Genomic DNA, 19,391 nt, shown 5'->3' on the forward strand with positions numbered 1-19,391 from the left:
TCTCCTTTGTGCTGTATTTGGCTTCGTATGTGAAGCTGTGCTCGAGTCCAGTCATGTATTGTGTCCGCTCTGCAGAAGTCATATGTTTGGCGTTAGAAACCCCTCAATCAATGACTGTGGAGAAACTCTAAGCTTTTGCTATTATGTGAAGACAGAGCATATGATGCTTGGTTCAGCTTTATCCATGATCCCCTTGCTCTTGTTCTGATGTTGCATGAACATCCTACTGGGTAACAATATTGTCCAAAAGAAACATAAAGAATTATCAACTGTCTGAGCTCAGCTGCTTCTCATATTGTACGAACTGCTGCACAATTTTGTAAATACAACAAAGATATTCTGCACTCAGTAGAGTGCTTTCTGGCAGAGAAGCCTTTAAATTAATGATGTACTACTTTTATTTGATCTCTGCTTTGGAGATCTGCTTAAAATCCTGTCAAACCTTTTAGCAAGATGTATGAAGACAAATAATAAAGCAAACTTTTCCATTAAACAAAGTTATCGTTACATTTTACATGAACTGTATTTCAAAGCATTTCAAGATTCCCTGAATTTTGTTTGGTTTATAGCATTTGTGTTCATATTCAGGAAGTGTTTGATGATCTTCAAAAGATCTACCCTCTGCAGTTTCCTTTTATCCAATTTCAAGTGAGACAATAAAAGAAGAAGAAAAAAAGTTACTTATGTAAATAGAATTTAAGTGACTTTATTAAGCAAAAGAACAAAGAATGGGGTCAAATACCTGTTCCAGATTGCTGTCACTGCAAGGGTATAAAAGAACAGTTTGATAAGGTAGCGTTTTCCTGTCTGCTGCAGTCCTTAGCAAGGTTATAATGGACAATTCACAAACTGTAGTAAAAATAAAGCATATAGTTCCTCAAAAACCTTTTATGTGTAGGACATAGGTCGTATACACTCAATAAGAGTATACCTTTTGAATTCTAGGGTGGATACTTTTGATTTTATAATAAATAAATAAAATCAACTTTAAAAAGCACACAAGATTCAAAACTTGTAATAGAAAATTAGATTAATCTGTTTTATATGCTTTCCACCTTTTGAAATGTAGAGCCAGTACCATACAGATTTTTTTTTTATTTTAAAAGAAGATGAGTTTAAGGGACCTTGTCTTTTGGATGATATGGTTTGGCATACTTCCATAATTTGGGCAGATTTGAGAAGTGAAGAATCTGAATTGGAACCATATAAGCAGCTGACATTTACAGAACAAATTTCATTTAGTATGTGCTAGTTTAATCTATGTAACAAGCCATTTAGATGTGATGATAGTAACTTTTTTAAGCACTAACAGCCAAACTATGTAGAAAGAGTTTGGGAGCTGAGATTTTAGAGAATTTATTCTTCATTTAGAAACAAAAGCACAAACATCTGTAGCACTATGAGCACATTTTCATTTAAATTAGCTGCATTAAGTTAGTATACATTACAGTTCAGTTACAACACAATTTTGCTGCAGACAAAATGCTGTATTCTTAAAGAAGGTCATTATCCCTTGCTCCTCATCCTCAGCTAAGGATGCACAGCTATTCACTGAGGACATCAGAAGGGTATACACTGTTCTTAAGTTACAGAAGCTTAAAATCTAATGTTTTATAATGAAAACAAAAATACATTTGGGTTTTTTTTCATGTCTGAATGGTTCTTTTCTAGTTCTTCAAATTAGGGAACTAGATTAGCTAGGATGTTTTTAACATGTGAGTGTTTAGTGCTATTGCAGTGCTTAGAATCTATTTCTTTTACAGTCACAATAAAGTTTCACATTTAAATTATCCTCAGTTTTTATTTAGAGTCCAATTCCAATTAATCAGGCCTTTTTAATTTTATAGATCTTGTCAGAACACAGTAGGCACTATTTCATGTTACTTCTGCAAAAAATATGACTTTCCTTCTTTCTCCCTCAGGCTCAAAACAATTGGGTACAAATTGCAACAATCCCCCTATGTCCTTCCTAGAGGAAAGAGAAGTCTCTCCTGTCCTTGCAAATGGAAGATTTTTGTCCTGTCTTATAACACCTAATGAATTATCAGACTTTTGCTTTCATGAGATAAAATTCCCTAGCAGTTTTCTATTTATTTGTCTACTTTTCCTCAAAACGGAATTTTGTACACATTCTGTGTTGAAAAATCTCTTGGATTACCCATATTTTGGGTTTTGCCACGAATTATGTTTAAAATACCTGAGTAAATTGAGGTATCAATCAATATTGGCATCATGGAGATGTGGTGGGATGGCTCCTACGACTGGAGTGTTGGAAAGGAAGGATACAGGCTCTTTAGGAAGAACAGCCAGGGAAGTTGAGGAAGGGGTATCACCGTCTATGTCAATGGCCACCTGAAGCGCATGGAGCTCACCTGGGGATGCATGAGAGGCTGACCAAGAGCTTACGGGTCAGGATTAAAGGGAGGGCAGGGACAGGTGACATTGTAGTGGGGGTCTGCTACAGGCCAGCTGACCAGAAAGACTGAGCGGATGAGACCCTTTATACACAGATAGGAGCAGCCTCATGTTCACAAGCCCTGGTCCTCATGGGGGACTTCAATTACCCTGATATCTGTTGCAGGGACAACACAGCAGGGCATAAGCAATACAAGAGGTTCCTAGAATGCATTGATGAGAACTTCCTTCTCCAAGTGATAGAGGAGCCAACTGGGAGAGATGCTATGCTGGACCTTGTTCTCACCAACAAGGAGGGGCTGGTGGGGAATGCGAAGCTCAAGGGCAACCTTGGCTGCAGTGACCATGAAATGGTGGGTTTGAGATCCTTAAGGCAGCAAGGAAGCTCACTACCCTGGACTTCAGGAGAGCAAACTTTGGCCCCTTCAGGGATCTGCTTGGTAGAGTACCATGGGATAAAGCCCTGGAGGGAAGACGGGCCCAACAAAGCTGGTTAATATTCAAGGATCACCTCCTCCAAACTCATGATCAAAGCATCCCAACAAAAAGGAGGTCAGGCAAAAACACCAGGAGGCCTGCATGGATGAACAAGGAGCTCCTGGACAAACTCAAACATAAAAAGGAAAGCTACCGAGTGTGGAAGCAAGGACAGGTAGCCTCAGAAGAATACAGAGAAATTGTGTGAGCAGCCAGGGACCAGGTTAGGAAAGCTAAAGCCCTGGTAAAATTAAATCTGACCAGGATCATCAAGGGCAACAAGAAGAGCTTCTATAGGTACATCAGTGATAAAAGGAAGACTAGGGAAAATGTGGGCCCTCTCCAGCAGCAAACAGGAAACCTGGTTACCTGGGTCATGGAGAAGGCTGAAGTACTCTACAACTTTTTCGCCTCAGTCTTCACTGGCAAGTGCTCGAGCCGCACTACCCAAGTCGCAGAAGGCAAAGGCAGAGACTGGGAGAATGAAGAACTGCCCACTGTAAGAGAAGATCAGGTTGGAGACCATCTAAGGAACCTGAAGGTGCACAAGTCCATGGGTCCTGATGAGATGCATGCATGGGTCCCAAGGGAATTGGTGGATGAAGTCGCTAAGCCACTCTCCATCATATTTGAGAAGTCATGGCAGTCCAGGGAAGTACTCACTGACTGGAAAAGCAGAAACATAACCACCATTTTTAAAAAGGGAAAAAAAGAAGACCCAGGGAACTACAGGCCAGTCAGTCTCACCTCTGTGCCCAGCAAGATCACGGAGCACATCCTCCTGGAAACTATACTAAGGCACATGGAAAATAAGGAGGTGACTGATGACAGCCAACATGGCTTCACTAAGTGCAAATCGTGCCTGACAAATTTGGTGACCCCCTACGATGGGGTTACAGCATTGGTGGATAAGGGAAGGACTTGTGCAAAGCATACTTACCTGCATGACATCCTTGTCTCTAAATTGGAGAGACATGGATTTGACAGATGGACCACTCGGTGTATAAGGAATTGGCTGGATGGTCGTACTCAAAGAATTGCGGTTAACAGCTCAATGTCCAAGTGGAGAGCGGTGACAAGTGGTGTTCCTCAGGTGTTGGTATTGGGACTGGTGGTGTTTAACATCTTTGTCAGTGACATAGACAGTGGGACTGAGTGCACCCTCAGCAAGTTTGCCAAAGACACCAAGCTGTGTGGTGCGTGAAAGAGTAAAAGAAAACCCTCTGTAGCTAAGAACTAAAGAGCTCTTTCAGGATCATATGATAAGATTTGTCTGCTTACCTTGAGGTACGAGAACCAGTAGTTACTCATAGAGCACAGGTGCTAGATAAGGAACATTACATGACATCTTTCAAGAGTGATTAGCAGTTTTTTATTTTTCATTTACCATAGGTGGATGAGCCATAGCACTTTATGCAAAATTTCATGGTTTGATCTTTCATCAAGAATGTAAGAGATGTGGCTTCATTTCCTTTGTTTCTGTAAAAGAATTTTAAATTATATCTGACGCCTCCTAGGAGAATTATCTTGCCAATGTGGCTAAAGGCTGTTGTTCGATTTTGCATAGAGAACTAAAGATTAATTGAGGCAATGAAAATGGAAGTTAAGATGAGTATATTTTTCCAGTCTAGTAGTTTGGTACTTACATGGTAACAGTGAATGTTGATTCATTGGTTATTTCATAATTTTATTTCCCAACTGTTTAATGTATGAATTTCCTTGAAAAAGTGTTTCTCCTCCCCTGTTTAATGCCATACCCATTATGCTAAAGAGGTTAGCCAACATTTGCTCACTTTGTGACTAACTGATTTTCTAATCCCTTTATGTGAAGCAGAAGTCATAGGAGATGCATGTTTAAATCCCCAGAGGCAAACTGAATTGAATTTAGGTGTCACACATTCTGGCTGCGTGTGTTAATTACTGTATAAAAAAGCAGCAGCAGTATCAGCTACTGTAGATATTTTTAAAGAAAAAAACCCATGACATTTCCTATACTGCTGAGTAAAATATTAGGGCCTTGAAGGGGAGAGATGCCTTTGACTGCATAAGCTTTTACTGCTGACAAGACCAGACTCAGTATTGCTGTTCATGGCTGCTTTTTTGAGTTTCTAGTCCCTCATTATGTGTAGGGACCTCATGCAGTTCTGGATTGCAGTACGTAGGAACGGTTAGAAAAATACTCAGTTGAAGTCCTTAGAGCACAAGGTCCTTTGTATATCTGGGCATTGATCACAAATGAAAGAGATTTCAGGCATCAAGATACCGGATCTCCAATAGCTTGGATGGTCTGCAGAGAAAGGAATCTTTCCATGGATGGGGCCAATGTTTTTCTGAAGAAAAGTCACCTAAATCTCCAGGTCAAGAAATTGGGGGATTAAACATGGCCTTAACCTGCTATCTTAATATTAGCAAAAAGTGGCAAGAAAACCTTAACCTGAACCATGACACGTTTTGTATAATTTTCCTATTGAGGGAAGGAAGTTTGCAAAGAAAGGCTTGCTTTGCTTTGGAAACCTCTTTCTGAGGCCTGTGTCAGTGATTTACTGACTGACATGAAATGAGCTAGGAAACTTGACTGATCAGAGGAGATGAGCAATCCTTTGTCATGATAACGAAGGGAATGGTAGGGCCTGATGAAACTGCATAGCTGTCAAATATTTGCAAGGTATTTGAGAAGGGGTGGTATGCACTGAAAACAGAGTACAGTTGTACAACATGGGTTGGAGGTATTTGAGTGTCAACTTGTGTTCGAAGAATTTTGCAATGTAATTGAATTTTAGTAAATAACTAATTGTTCATAGCAGAAAGCATGTCTGCTGCTTGCAGAATGTAGTGTACTTTAGAGGGCTAGTAATATCATATTAACTTGAGTTCGTAACCCTCATTATCCCTCATCTTATACATCAGTACTTTTATTCTCATATTTAAATTGCCGTGGTTTTGAACTATAGAACACAGACTTATCAGAGCAGGATATTTGGCCAGTTCTAGATTAGAGAAAGCCCATTGTACACTTTTTCTATTACTGCATAGGTTTAGTGGTTTACAGTCCCTCACTGAAACAAAATGTAGAATACTGTATGAACGTTATGTAAGAAAAAACCCTTTGCTTCCATAACATTTTCTTATTTTCTTCTCCTCCTCAGCAATTTACTTCTATATTGTCCAGTTCTTTGAAGGAGGTGGATAATAAGATACCAGTGCAGCCTAAGGGAACATAGACACTTTTGCATGGATCTTTATTTGGGCAAACAATTGTTTGCAGAAGGCTTGTGTAGAGTACTGGTGTCATAAACACAAGAAGACATGGAGTAGTATGGGTCTAAACATGTCTGGCATTAATGTTGGCATTGCTTTGAATTACATTTTGTAAACTTAATTAGTTCCACAGTCTTCCTAAAAATCAAAGACAAAAATAGCTACATATGAATATGTACACACAAATATATTGAGATATGTATATGTAACCATATGTAGTATGTATCATATATTTGAATGATCCTTTGCCAAAGAAGTATCAATAATAAAAATCTCGTTCATTTGTGTCTTGGTTTCAGCTGGGATAGGGTTAACTGTCTTCCTAATAGCTGGTACAGTGCTGTGTTTTGAGTTCAGTGTGCGAAGAATATTGATAACACTGATGGTTTCAGTTGTTCCTAAGTGGTGTTTAGACTAAGTCAAGGATTTTTCAGCTTCTCATGCCCAGCCAGCGAGAAAGCTGGAGGGGCACAAGAAGTTGGCACAGGACACAGCCAGGGCAGCTGACCCAAAGTGGTCAACGGGGTATTCCATACCATGGGATGGCACATCTAGTATAGGAACTGGGAAGGGGGGGGCAGGGAATCGCCGCTCGGGGACTAGCTGTCGGTCGGCGGGTGGTGAGCAATTGCCCTGCGCATCATTTGTACATTCCAATCCTTTTATTACTACTGTTGTCATTTTACTAGTGTTATCATTATCATTATTAGTTTCTTCTTTTCTGTTCTATTAAACCATTCTTATCTCAACCCATGAGTTTTACTTCTTTTCCTGGTTTTCTCCCCCATCCCACTGGATGGGTGGGGAGTGAGTAAGCAGCTGCGTGGTGCTTAGTTGCTGGCTGGGGTTAAACCACGACAATTTGTCAGTCTACTACAGTTCTTTGAAACATTTAGACAAAGTAAAGTGACTTTAAACATGTTAGAAATACCTGGTGCATCTCACAGTCCCCAGCAAAAGCTGTCTGAAGTTTGGTGGCAGGAGTTCTTACTCCCCAACACTCTTCTGCCTAATAAATATAATGCAGCTCAGGGCCTAAGTAAGCTGAGGAAGCGGAGAACATAAAGCTCTACCTGAAAATAGCAAATGAACTCTAACTGTGCACAAAACCAAAGATCCAGAGCCAGCTTACTGGTAATTTCCTTCTTCACATTGCCTAAGGAGATCCCAAATGTAGAGTAGAAATAAGACTGCAAGTAAGACTGTAACTAACTCATTCCCCCTCCGCTTCCTTTCTTTCCCCCTTTCATATTTCCTTCCTTCCTTCCCCCTTCCCTCCTCCCTCTCCTTCTCCTTCTTCCTCCCTTTTTTCTTCAGTTTTATTGTAGGGAGGAAGTCTAAAATACAGAAAATATCACTGGTTTTAGACTTTTCAAAAGCAGGAAGCATATAAATTTGATGATGTCTGTGAAGGACTCGGAAATGTAAACAGAAAATTTTTATATTGTTTATTTGTAAATATGAAACATACATTTCTTCTTGAATATGTTTAAATGAATTATTTTCTGATCTATCTTTACACTATATTTTCAAAATCATTCGTTCCATATATACTCGTTATCTATACTCAGTTTTACCCAAAATTGTAAACTCCACACACTTCCAAAAATGAATATTTTAATGTCCTATGAAACCTAAAAATCTATTTAATATTTCTAGAAAAATATATTTTTTTAAACCTATCACATCTCATATAAAATACATCTGTTGATTTACAATTATGTGTTATTTTATTATTATTTTAAATGTTATAACAGGTTTTTACCAAAGTCCTAATGAGGTCTGAATGACATTTATATCAAAATCTCTATTTCACATGGTATATTTTTTCTTTAGACTGAACAAAGAGATATAAATCTCTTGCACCTTAAAAGAAATTGTAGATTAATATCAGTATATTACTGTTACTGTGGGATTTTATAAGGTATTTTTAGGCCATTTTTAAGCATTGTGAATATTTGTTTGAACAACACACCAATATTATTTTCTATCTGTTTGCATGTTTTCATTTATGTGCTGAAATTTATACTGCACATTTGGAATAATTTTATTAGTCTTTATTCAGAACTCAAACTGAGCCCATGAGCTGGAACATACCACTCTTCCTACGCATTATTATTTTCTTTACTGGGGAGCAATGACAAAAATACTCCTGAAAGTGTCAGTAAGTTCGTACTACAGATGGCTGTGAAAAAGACTCACCTATGCTTTACATGGAAAAGAAGGGAGCTGTCTGCTTGGCCCTGACTATGTCAGTAAATGTTGGTCTGTTTTTTTAGTTTTTTCATTGTTATTCCTGGTGGTGAAAAACATGTTTGAATGCTCTTGATTTATTGCCAGATTCTTTTATCTCAGCAGCTTATTGTCTGCTTTTTCTAGTACTTGTTTGTAAAGCTGAATAGGGAAGTAAAAATCAATGTTACATTTATTTGAAATCTTACCACAATAACGATATTTCAACAAAACATCCAATTTTTATGGAATCCAGCTAACCTGCATTATAGATTAGTCTGATGGGAGGACCATGGGATAAATTGGAGATAAAGGGAATTATGTGAAAGCATGTAAGTGCACGTAATAAATGTACCCAGTGAAATGCAGGAGACAGATAGCAACTTTGGTAGGGTTTCTAGGAGCTGGTCCTACAGATGAAATCTGAGAGAAATATGCTGTTCCTAGATAACCCACTAGAGTTTTCACAGAGTCTAGATATTACTGCAAATAACCCATATTTTCTTGAAATGGATAATTCACTTCTTTTTTTAAATGTGTCTGTTTTCTTTAGCTGAATGTGGAGCAACTGTCTCTGCAAATGAAGGAACCTTGCTGTCTCCAAATTTTCCATCTAATTATGACAACAATCATGAATGTATCTATAAAATTGAAACAGAGGCTGGAAAAGGGATCCATCTCAGAGCCAGGAGCTTTCAGCTGCATGAGGGAGATATTGTTAAGGTAAAAAGAAAATAATGTCACTTTCTACCATGCTCAACATTCACATTGCATAACAACTCTGCTTTTAACACCAATTATTTTTATTTTCATTTCACTTTCTCACACAAAATTAATAAATTCTATGTGGATAACATCACTTTCTTTATACTAGATGTAACTATTTATACTAGATTCAAAAGGACTATAGATGACATTAAGAGTTCAGTTACATTTATAGAAGTGTTAGGTTGTTTACAGTGGGTTAAATTCTAAAAAGAAAACCTAAAATGTGAACTTGGATTTCAAATACTAAAGTGTCTATATTATTTTCTGTTTGCAGCAATATTTATAAGTGTAGCACAGTGATTACTTAAGAAAGGACAGGTTTTAATTTTGGTACATTTTATTTTCTTGTTTTGTCTTGCACAGAACTTTTTTTTGTTTTTGTTTCAAATTAATTATGTTGCTTATTTGAATAGAAAGAAACTAGCTAACATATAGCATTGTAATATTGACTAAAACTGTAGTTACAGAAGATGGTTTTCATTCTTTTGTGCTGTACATAGCCTTTGAAACACAGTCTAAATATATACAGATTTTGAACACGTAAAGTACATTTCTACACCATGGCCATAATTTGTCTTGTCTTACTAATAGCTGTTGCATACTTGTATGTACTGAAGATCATGACATTCATCTGAAGTGCTGAGCATACATTAAATTATTCTTTCAAAGTTATGTCTCTAAATTTTCATAGTTAATTGATACTTCAATCACCAAGTATTCAGAATTCAGTTAGCAACTTGCTTTCTGAGGATCTCACAGCTACCATTTAACATGTCAGAAATTGCTGTCTACATTTTTAACTTGATGTTACTATTTTTATTTGCACTGAATGCTTCCCACAAGTAGTTTGAAAATATCATTGTTATTGATCAAATTTTGGTGGCCATGCTTTTATCCATTTTGTCATCTTAAGAGATTCCTTATGTAAATAAGTATGACAATTCAATTTGAAGTTACACATGTTGTCGCATCCCAAAGTTGGAGCGACTCAGGTTCGTGGATTTCCTTTGTCAGAATTAAGGTGAAATGACACCAGAGGAGTTCAAACAACAACCAACATTTATTCAGCCTAGCTAACTTTGTCCAAGTACACATGAATTTGTTAATATGAACCTTGCAACATGTCACTAAGCCGCTATTTGAGAAGAGGAGGGAAGTACAGGAAAATGAAATGGGAAAAGGAACATGAAATGTATCAGAAGGAGAGCCCTCCTGTTGAGTCACGAGGTTCAGAGCAGACCCCCCTGCTTTCTGGACTCTTCTCAAAGAGGAGCTCAGGGGCGGCTAGGTCCACTCTTAGTCTCAGACTTGGTCAACGGTTTATGTTTCAAAGGATGAGGTGTAGGGACTGTGGAAAAGAGAGAGGGAAAAGAGGGGGAGAGTGAGAGAAAGAAAGAAAGAAAGAGAGAAGAGAGGGGTTTCACCAGTCCTGGGTCCAGCGTTGGTCCAGCCAGCGTAGAGATCCAGTTCCGGAGGGCGCACACTGAGGATTCGTTCTCTCCTCTTTTATAGTGTGTTAGTTGATGATCTCAACATGCGCAGTTCCCACACCCGGGGTTCACTGGAATCGGTCAGTGAGCTTTGGGGAGGGGTGTTCATTGTGGAGTTGCCTCTCTTTTCCTGCTGGCATGACCACTTAAGATAGAAGCACAGTCCCAACTTCCATGGGGCCTTCTTCCTCCAGGAAGGCATAAATTGTGTTCCTTCTCCTGGTCACTTAAGATAAGGAATTGGGGCTTTGGAGAAGTGTGTTCCCACCCTCCGTGGGGCCCTCTCCTCTGTCCACATTGTCCTGTTCACAAAACTCCAGCATTTTTACAGAGGTCGTTTTGTCCACCAAAGCTCTTTTAGTGGATGTTTGAGACATTGAATTTGTCAGACCGTCACACATGTCCTGCAAAGTACAAGGCATTTAGAGATACAATGAAGGTGGGGAGAAAAAAAAAAAATAATACTTCCCTTTAAGTATTTATTAATATAAACATTCATATCTTTGTTATCATAACTGTTCTTTTTAGCAAGTACAGACTCGATTAGACCATGAAATAAGCAAAACTTTTAGAATCCCCAATAGTATTAGAAAGTTACAGTTGAAAGAACAGCATTTTCTCCATCTTTACCCACAAAATCATTGATAATAAATGCCTCCGTGCTTGTGTGACCACCATGGATGAAACACTGCAAGACCTTGCCGATGGTTTTCCTTTTAGATAAAAGAGAATTGAGTAGGTGGGCAAAATGTGTGATCTATATTGTCCTTTGCTCCCATCTTCCATGATATGACAGTGGAGATCCCCAAAAGTATTTTTGCTCTGAACAGATGCAGAAAACAAGGAAGAACTTAATTGTCCACTGTCCTGGTTTCGGCTGGGATAGAGTTAAGTTGCTTTTTAGTAGTTGGTAGAGTGTTATGTTTTGCATCTAGTATGAGAAGACTGTTGATAACACACCGATGTTTTCAGTTGCTGCTAAGTAGTCTTTAGACTAAGTCAAGGGGTTTTCAGCTCCTCATGCCCAGCCAGCAAGAAGGCTGGAGGGGCACAAGCAGTTAGGAGGGGACACAGCCAGGACAGCTGACCCCAGCTGCTCAAAGGGATATTCCATACCATGTGACGTCATGCCCAGTATATAAACTGGGGTGAGTTGGCTGGGGCGGGTGGATTGCTGCTTGGGGAGTAACTAGGCATCAGTCGGTGAGTGGTGAGAAATTGCACTGTGCATCACTTGTGTTGTATATTCATCATCATCATCATTATTATTATTACTATTTTCTTCCTTTCTGTCCTATTAAACTGTCTTTCTCTCAATCCACAAGTTTTACTTCTTTTTTCGATTCTCTCCCCCATCCCCCTGGGTGGGAGGGAGGGAGTGAGTGGCTGTGTGGTGCTTAGTTGCTGGCTGGGGTTAAACCACGACACCCACTGAGCTGCTTGAATATGGTACATAAGTCTCTCAGAAGCTTTGCACATATCAAGTTTATAAATAATTTAATAAACTAGCTGAACAAAAAAAACCGTTAGAAGACTCTAAACAAACATTTAAGAAACTCAGTTATCCTTCAGAACATTTCATGAGTAATATCAAGCATACTTAGAGATATTCCCTTGGGATATAAGAAAGATTTGCCTGAGAGAAAGCTGTTCTGAGCAATCTGTTAGATACTTTCTTCTTTCATAGATCTGTTAGCACAATACTCTTGAGGATCCAAAGGAAGCAAAGGCAAAATTGTGGTCATGTCTGTACTGCAAGGCCTGTTCTCTGGTTCTGAGGCAACTGGCACAGCACAACTTCTATTTATACAATTAAACTCTCTGCCCCATACCCTCCGTAACCTGCATTTATAAAAATAAAGTCTATTTCCTCTCCAATCCCATGCCAAGATGTCCTTGTTCATATTTCCATTGGAATCAGGCCTTGATCTAGCCCCCAAACTTACCCAGGCATTGTCCAGAGAACTGTGAAAAGGAGCAGGCCAAAATCTTACTGAAAATGTGCCAGAGGTTGAACAGAGTGCACAACTGAATGTTAATGTTTGGGCTTGTGTCCTAGCCCTGTTTATATTAGTGGCTAAAGTATCTCTAGTATTCAGGTTTTATAAACTTGTCAGCTTCTGATTTCTTTAGTTAATCTATAGGAGATATTCTTCTAGACTGAAAGAATGTTCTTTCCAGTCTTGCCATGCATCATGAGATGATACTGCCTGCCTGCTTACCACTAAAGAGACACTTTGATGATTTAAAGCCTGCTAGCTGAAAGGAGAGAACATTCCAGCAACCTAGTACAGGAAGCCAGCATGAAGAATTTTTGTTTCCACAGCAATGCCAGTTATCTTGGAAACATAATAGTTACCTTGCCGAGTTGAACGAAGTGATCCACCTAGCTCAATATGCTTTCTTGATAATAGTGATAGGTGGTTTTATTTAGGTAAAATATGCAAGCTTGGCCACTGTCTGTGCTCCATTGCCCTTACACTCCCCCAAAATCCACAGCTGTTGGGTTAAGTTAGGCCACACTTTGCTGTCTCTTCCATCCGCTACTGACATGTTGTCTTTGAATTTTGGCAGTCCTTTAAATTAGTTGATACTGCTAGAAGCCTCTTCTAGCAAATCCTAGAAGTTTACTATGTACTGTGTAAAGAAGTAGATTCTTTCATCTCTTTGAAATCAACATCGTTAGTTGATTAATGAAACATCGTTTCATTAAGTACTTCTTTGCTCTAACAATACAGGATTTGATGAATAGTTTTGTATTCATGTTCTCTAATGCCTTCATGATTTTGTAAACCTTGATCATATCCCTGTTCAGCCTTCTTCTGTCCAAACTTAGCCTCTATTTCCAAGGCAGCTGCTCCTCAATCATTGCCTGTGTCTGCACTTCCCACAGCTCTACTCTGCCTTTCTGCCCATGCACAGACCAGAACTAAATAGAAAACTCAAGAAATGGATACTACAAGGCAGTACTATATACAGAGGCAAGATACTGTCCCCTATTTTGTTTTTTAACCTTCTTCAGTCCTCTATAAACTCATATTTCAGTGCTACAACATCTTTAGGACTAATTATCAATTTTGTTTATATACATGTGGGGTAAAGTCTTCTCCTTCATACATGGTCATATATTTGTCTTCTTCAACAATTTATCAGAGGTCACTATTGCATTTCTTTTCCATTTTATTTTTACATTTTTTTCAAAGAAATTAGCCTTTTTAATATCAGGTAGGAAAAAGGGAAATATCTTATGGACTACAGCACCTAATTTTTCAGCAGGAAGGATGAGTTCATTCTCAGCTAACATAATATTTTATTTTATTTTATTTTACTCCCTAAAATGATTCAGAAATACAATAGAAGAGAAGAGAATATTTTAGATGGAAGGGACTGATCATCTAGTCCAACTGCTTGACCAGTTCAGGGCTGACCAAGAGTTAAAGCATGGTATTAAGGGCATTGTCCAAATGCCTCTTAAACACTGACAGGCTTGGGGCATCGACCACCTCTCTAGGAAGCCTGTTCCAGTGGTTGACCACCCTCTCAGTAAAGAAATGCTTCCTAATGTCCAGTCTAACCCTCCCCTGGCACAGCTTTGAACCATTCCCACACATCCTATCACTGGATACAAGGGAGAAGAGCTCAGCACCTCCCTCTCCACTTCCCCTCCTCAGGAAGCTGTAGAAAGCAATGTGCCTTAACTGTGGTTGTATGCTTCAGTTAATGCCTAGTTTAAGCAAATATATACTACCTACTCTCTTCTCCCTCTTCCTGTTCCTGTCCTGATTTGCATGGGAAGGAGATCTGAGCACGTGAGACAGAAATAAATTTTCATGTGCTCTGACCAGATCTACAGTCTGAGCAATTGGGAAATCAAGATACTCTCCAAAGGCTTACCTTTCCCATAGCTTTGGCAGGGCTGTGGATTTCTGAAGTTTGTTTTTTTTCCTATCTTTACCCTAAATATGAGCAAAATATGTTATAAACACCAGGCTTCTATCTTGCGTTTGCACAGAATAAAGCCCCAAGACTTCCTTGCAGGCAGCTTGCGAGGGATGCAATAAGGCTTAAGAATATTTATAAACCTTGTGCTGAAATATAGGGCATTTTCCCATCTGAATATCTTTTTAAAGAAAATATGTACATACGTAAAGTTGCATTGCGTGCAGGTGCCCAGGTTTTGTTAGCGGGGGGCTGCCGGGCGGCCTCTGTGAGGAGCAGCCGGGGCTGCCCTGAGCCGGTTCCAGCTGGTTCCAGCCGGTTCCAGCCCACCCACCCCAGGGCACCGCTCAGCCCTGCAGACAAGGCCGGGGCACCTCAGGGGAAACGTACTTAAGAAAGGGCAAAAAATGCTGCACAGTAGTGTGTGAGAAAGAGGAGCGAGTAAAAAATTGTAAGAAAGACTGCTGATAATGCCAAGGTCAACCCACCACGAATGTTTTATGAAGTTTATAATATTACTATTTGTTTGAGGTAGGATCGCTAAGAATTCCATGAGGATGTAATGAAAAGATTTAGGAATGTATATAGGAAGATGCATAACAATGTCAGCAACCTATACAGGAATTATCTCTTGGACCATTGAAGCAATATTTTAAAAGCATTTCCCTTTGGGATAATGTTATGCCACAAAGATCTCCACAGTTAAGGAAAACTGCAATTTAGTTGTAAGGAATTTCTTTTTACTGTCAGAATGAGAAAGTGGAGTTCAAGAAAATCTAGCCAGCATTTTCTTCTCCTTCAGGTGAGTGTCTGTTTTTACATTCCCACAGCAGGTGCAGATACATTAGCACTGTTACTAGAGCATTTCACCTCATGAATAATTGTAGCACTGCCCTCTTCTCTTGCCTGCATATTTTAATCCCAGCACTAGAGCAAGCACTTCCCTTTTAGTTCCTCACAAATGTTTAGGTGAAATGGGGCATCCCTAAATGCTCTGGCTACGTTTATCCTAGTGCTCCAAACAAAGCTGTGATCATTCCCTGCTGCCCCCGAGGCCAGCTTCTGCAGTTTGACTACATCCATAACGTTAAACTCTCTAATCTTACAAACAAGGTGGCTCACTCAAACTGTCTCTCAGAAACAGTCCCTGGCCTATGCAGCTCCTGCACTAATGCTTCCTCTGGAAAGATTTGTGAGGGTGTTTGTTAGTACGTCTGCATTAAATGCGTGCCAAGGATGTACTGACAATAAATACTGTGTAGACAATCCAGTTGTGGTGACTAGACTCTGGCACTGTTTACTGGCTTTGAAAATATAAACCACCTTTGGCTGTATATATGCAACTAGGTTTACTGTCGGTACAAGTGGGAATATTGAGGCTGGATTTTGAGGCTATGGTACATAGGGAATAACATAATTTGCAAGGGCATTTCTGACATCAGTAAGACCAGTGCATGAGGAAGGGTCAAATCTAATGCTTTCAAGGATAATACATGCAGGTTAAGGACTGTAAGTTGTGGGCAAAGATTTCCAGAGCTGTGGCAAAGTTTGAACTTGAATTAGCAGGAAACAAACCTGAACTCAAGTAAAGAAATAGAAACGGAATCACCATTTTGAGGCATATGGCAAAACTGAGTACCTGGATTATCTATTTATTTTAAAGCTTATCCTTTCTCACTCACTAACACTTCAGCTTCCCGATCTCCCTGCTTTAACTGCCACTTGAAATTTCATGATTCTTAAAGTAGCTACTTATGGTGAAATCTTTATAATGCAATCACTGTGAATTTGTTAGAAATAAGAGGAAAACCAGAATGTAGTTTCACGTCTTTCATTTATTTGGCCAAATAGACCTTCCTTTTTTCTTCATGACAGAGTAAACAGTAATTGTAGCATGTGAATTATATTTCAAATGGGTTCTCCTAAATGAGTTAAACAGGCACACTATATATAAGTTAATAGTAATAATGTCTAGACTAGTATATTAAATGTGTTCTCTGGCTCTGGAGACAGACACAGAGGACAGAACACAATGGCTGCACAAAAGCTGCCTATTGGGAATGGTCCTTGGCCCACACTAATTGCCAAATCATGACCAAGAACTGTTAGGGAAAACGCTTTTTCTTTCCCAGGGATAGTTCGAACAAGTTATCAGTATAGATAGTGGAGATTCAGTGCTTATATCTGTTCCCTAACACTGTTTCAATTACAAGAGTAGACATGTACCTACTTACATCTATAATGTTAACAACAGCTGGACAAGTATCACCAGTTAAAAATTGTCACAGCTTTTTTTACAGCTGCTTTCACATGATCCTTATCTCATTTTTATTTCATAAAACAATGTTTTCATTTGTGTCTGGATTCATGTTGAGAGATACTATTATTTAACTTGCTGATCCTGAGGTAGGAAGAGTAATCTGCAACAGTGAGGTAGAACACTGTTGGAACAGAATGTCTAAGGGACAATTGTAGTAATTAGCAGTTGTGGGTTTGTTTTTTTAAAGATGAATAAAAATCACTTTTTTTTTAAACATAGATAGCATTTTTATTAATGACAGTTAAAAATAGATCATGCCATCCAAAGCAATAGCTCTCAAACCAAGTAAAATATATCTGAGCTTTTTGCATAGTATATATGAACAGAATGTTATTGACAAATAAATTTTATGGTGAATGAATGCTTATTTATTTTGTACAATAGATTTCTAGCTCTGCTAAATAAAGTGTAATTAGTCTGTGAAAGTGATCTGTAGTTCTGGCCCAGGACAACAGTAGAAGCTTGGAAGCATTTTTTCAGATACTTTTAGTACAGCTTAAAGTCTTATTCCTGCCAAGAGGTAGACATTAACTATGTGTTACTGCTAGCATGAATCTTAAATACAATTGTGTCTTCCAATAGCTCATCTATGCGCCCTGATATAAGACAATGTTTGCCTTAGTAATAAGGAAAGAATGTATTGTTTTATCAATACCTAGCATAACATATTATTTTTTCAAAAGCTTCTTTTAGGGAAGTTTATTATTTATATCTGTGTATGTTTATGAAAATGAATTTATGCTTTTATCTTAAAAAATCTTTCTGGATGTTGTTGTTATTTCATTCATGTTGGCACTTGAGATGAATGAGGTACTTTCAAGACATTCACCTATAATGATGGTATGCTGGTATTTGCTCCACTGAGAAGATAACTCTGCTTTTAACTATTGGTCATCATCCATAAATGTAGTTGCAGTGGTCTGTCATCTCAAAAGATGAATTTCTAAATTTCATTAATAGATCTAACTGGACATTCAAATAGGAAGAAGCGTCTGTGACTTAAATGTAGCAATTTATATTGTTGAATAGGTCACCACCTGCTTCTGGCTGGAATCAGCATAAATCCTCACTCTACCACAAGGTCTGAGAATGGAGAGATGAAGATCCAGAGTTTAAGATATTTACTGTAATTGTAGCTTTTGCACTAGTTGTCTACAGTCACTCTAGGACATATGAGATCAGGGTGAATTATATTTTACTTCATATTAGAAAGCAGCTGTTAAGATTCATGGCTTCCTTTATATAAGCATCCACATGAGGTATGGTATATGGTTTGGAAGTAGGAAATACACTTCATATTTGCCTATTTTTTCTTGAGAGTGTATGGGTGATTTATTTAATTTAAAGAAGAAATTAGCTTTTTTTAATTCATCTTGACACACAAAAACCCCACCGAAGACCATTTTGGCACTTTATGGCTGTCAAGGTTTTGCAATAAGCAAAAATAATTTTTCACCCTGGAGCCAACTCTTTGTATTTGTCCTGTATTAGTGAACAATTGAAAAGACATTCTTATTCATTCTAGGATTTGAAAAATTGCAGAGGTATTGTTATTTTTGTCTTCTATTGATAGTTTTCAATAAAGTAACATCATAAATAAGAACATCTCTACACTTAGTTTGGAAATAGACTCACATATCTTTTTGAAGACCTATCTTTCTTTGTTAAAACCTATAGTAAAACAAAACTTACTGCAGGCTCAGAGTCTGAAATAAAAGGTGACAGATTGACTTTAATACCTCAGTTCTGCTGTTGATATCTCCAGACAGGAGAGAAAAGAGTAGGCTGTAAGGGTTTACCTCCTACAGCCTTACTTCAGTGGTGATTTCTGAAATTATACTTCTGTTAGCCTTTGTGAATAATCGTGAAAAATAATCTGAGCTTATGAAACCTCAGAAGATAGAGTTGCATATAAATATTAATTTCATCCAAGATGAACTCAGAAAACTGAAAAGGAAAAAAGACTGTATAACACCTTAAGTGTGACAGAATATTTTATATACTGCGTAACCAAGTGGTATGTACCTCACAAAATGGAAACATCAAGTTTTTGGAGAAACTATTGGTGATACATATCTAACTTTGGAAATATTGTATAAAGATAAACTAAAGTTTTTCAAAAATTTAGATTTGATGTCCAGTTTCATACTATTATTTTGTTTCTACAAGGTGTATGATGGAAAAGACAGTTCTTCACGCTCTCTGGGATCCTTCACCAAAAATGACATGATGGGAGTTATCCTTAATAGCACCTCTAACCATTTGTGGATAGAGTTTAATACCAATGGATCTGATACTGACCAAGGATTTCAGCTCACTTACACGAGTAAGTAGCTCACAAATATGGTCTGATTGACTGTTTTTGTGGGGAAATGTGTATTTCTCAGCTGTAGTGATTTCTTGTGGAATGGTGAAGGTAATTTCCTAGAATGTACTGTGATTAGGAGACTGAATTTTACTTGTCTACATGGCTGGACAGGTGTTAGTAATTC

The 19,391-nt window shown here is 38.3% G+C and overlaps 1 protein-coding gene across 1 annotated transcript in view; it reads left to right on the forward strand.

The window, feature by feature from the left end:
* The window catches only part of CSMD1 (CUB and Sushi multiple domains 1), a 1,244,565-nt gene that overhangs the window by 952,341 nt on the left and 272,833 nt on the right, over positions 1-19,391 (forward strand). Inside the window, exons 22-23 of the mRNA XM_049818613.1 lie at positions 8,936-9,105; positions 19,069-19,225. Of these exons, the coding sequence (XP_049674570.1) occupies positions 8,936-9,105; positions 19,069-19,225 (327 nt within the window). The remainder of the gene's footprint in view (positions 1-8,935; positions 9,106-19,068; positions 19,226-19,391) is intronic.

This window comes from Accipiter gentilis, chromosome 16, assembly GCF_929443795.1.
Source record: "Accipiter gentilis chromosome 16, bAccGen1.1, whole genome shotgun sequence".
NCBI lineage: Eukaryota > Metazoa > Chordata > Aves > Accipitriformes > Accipitridae > Astur > Astur gentilis.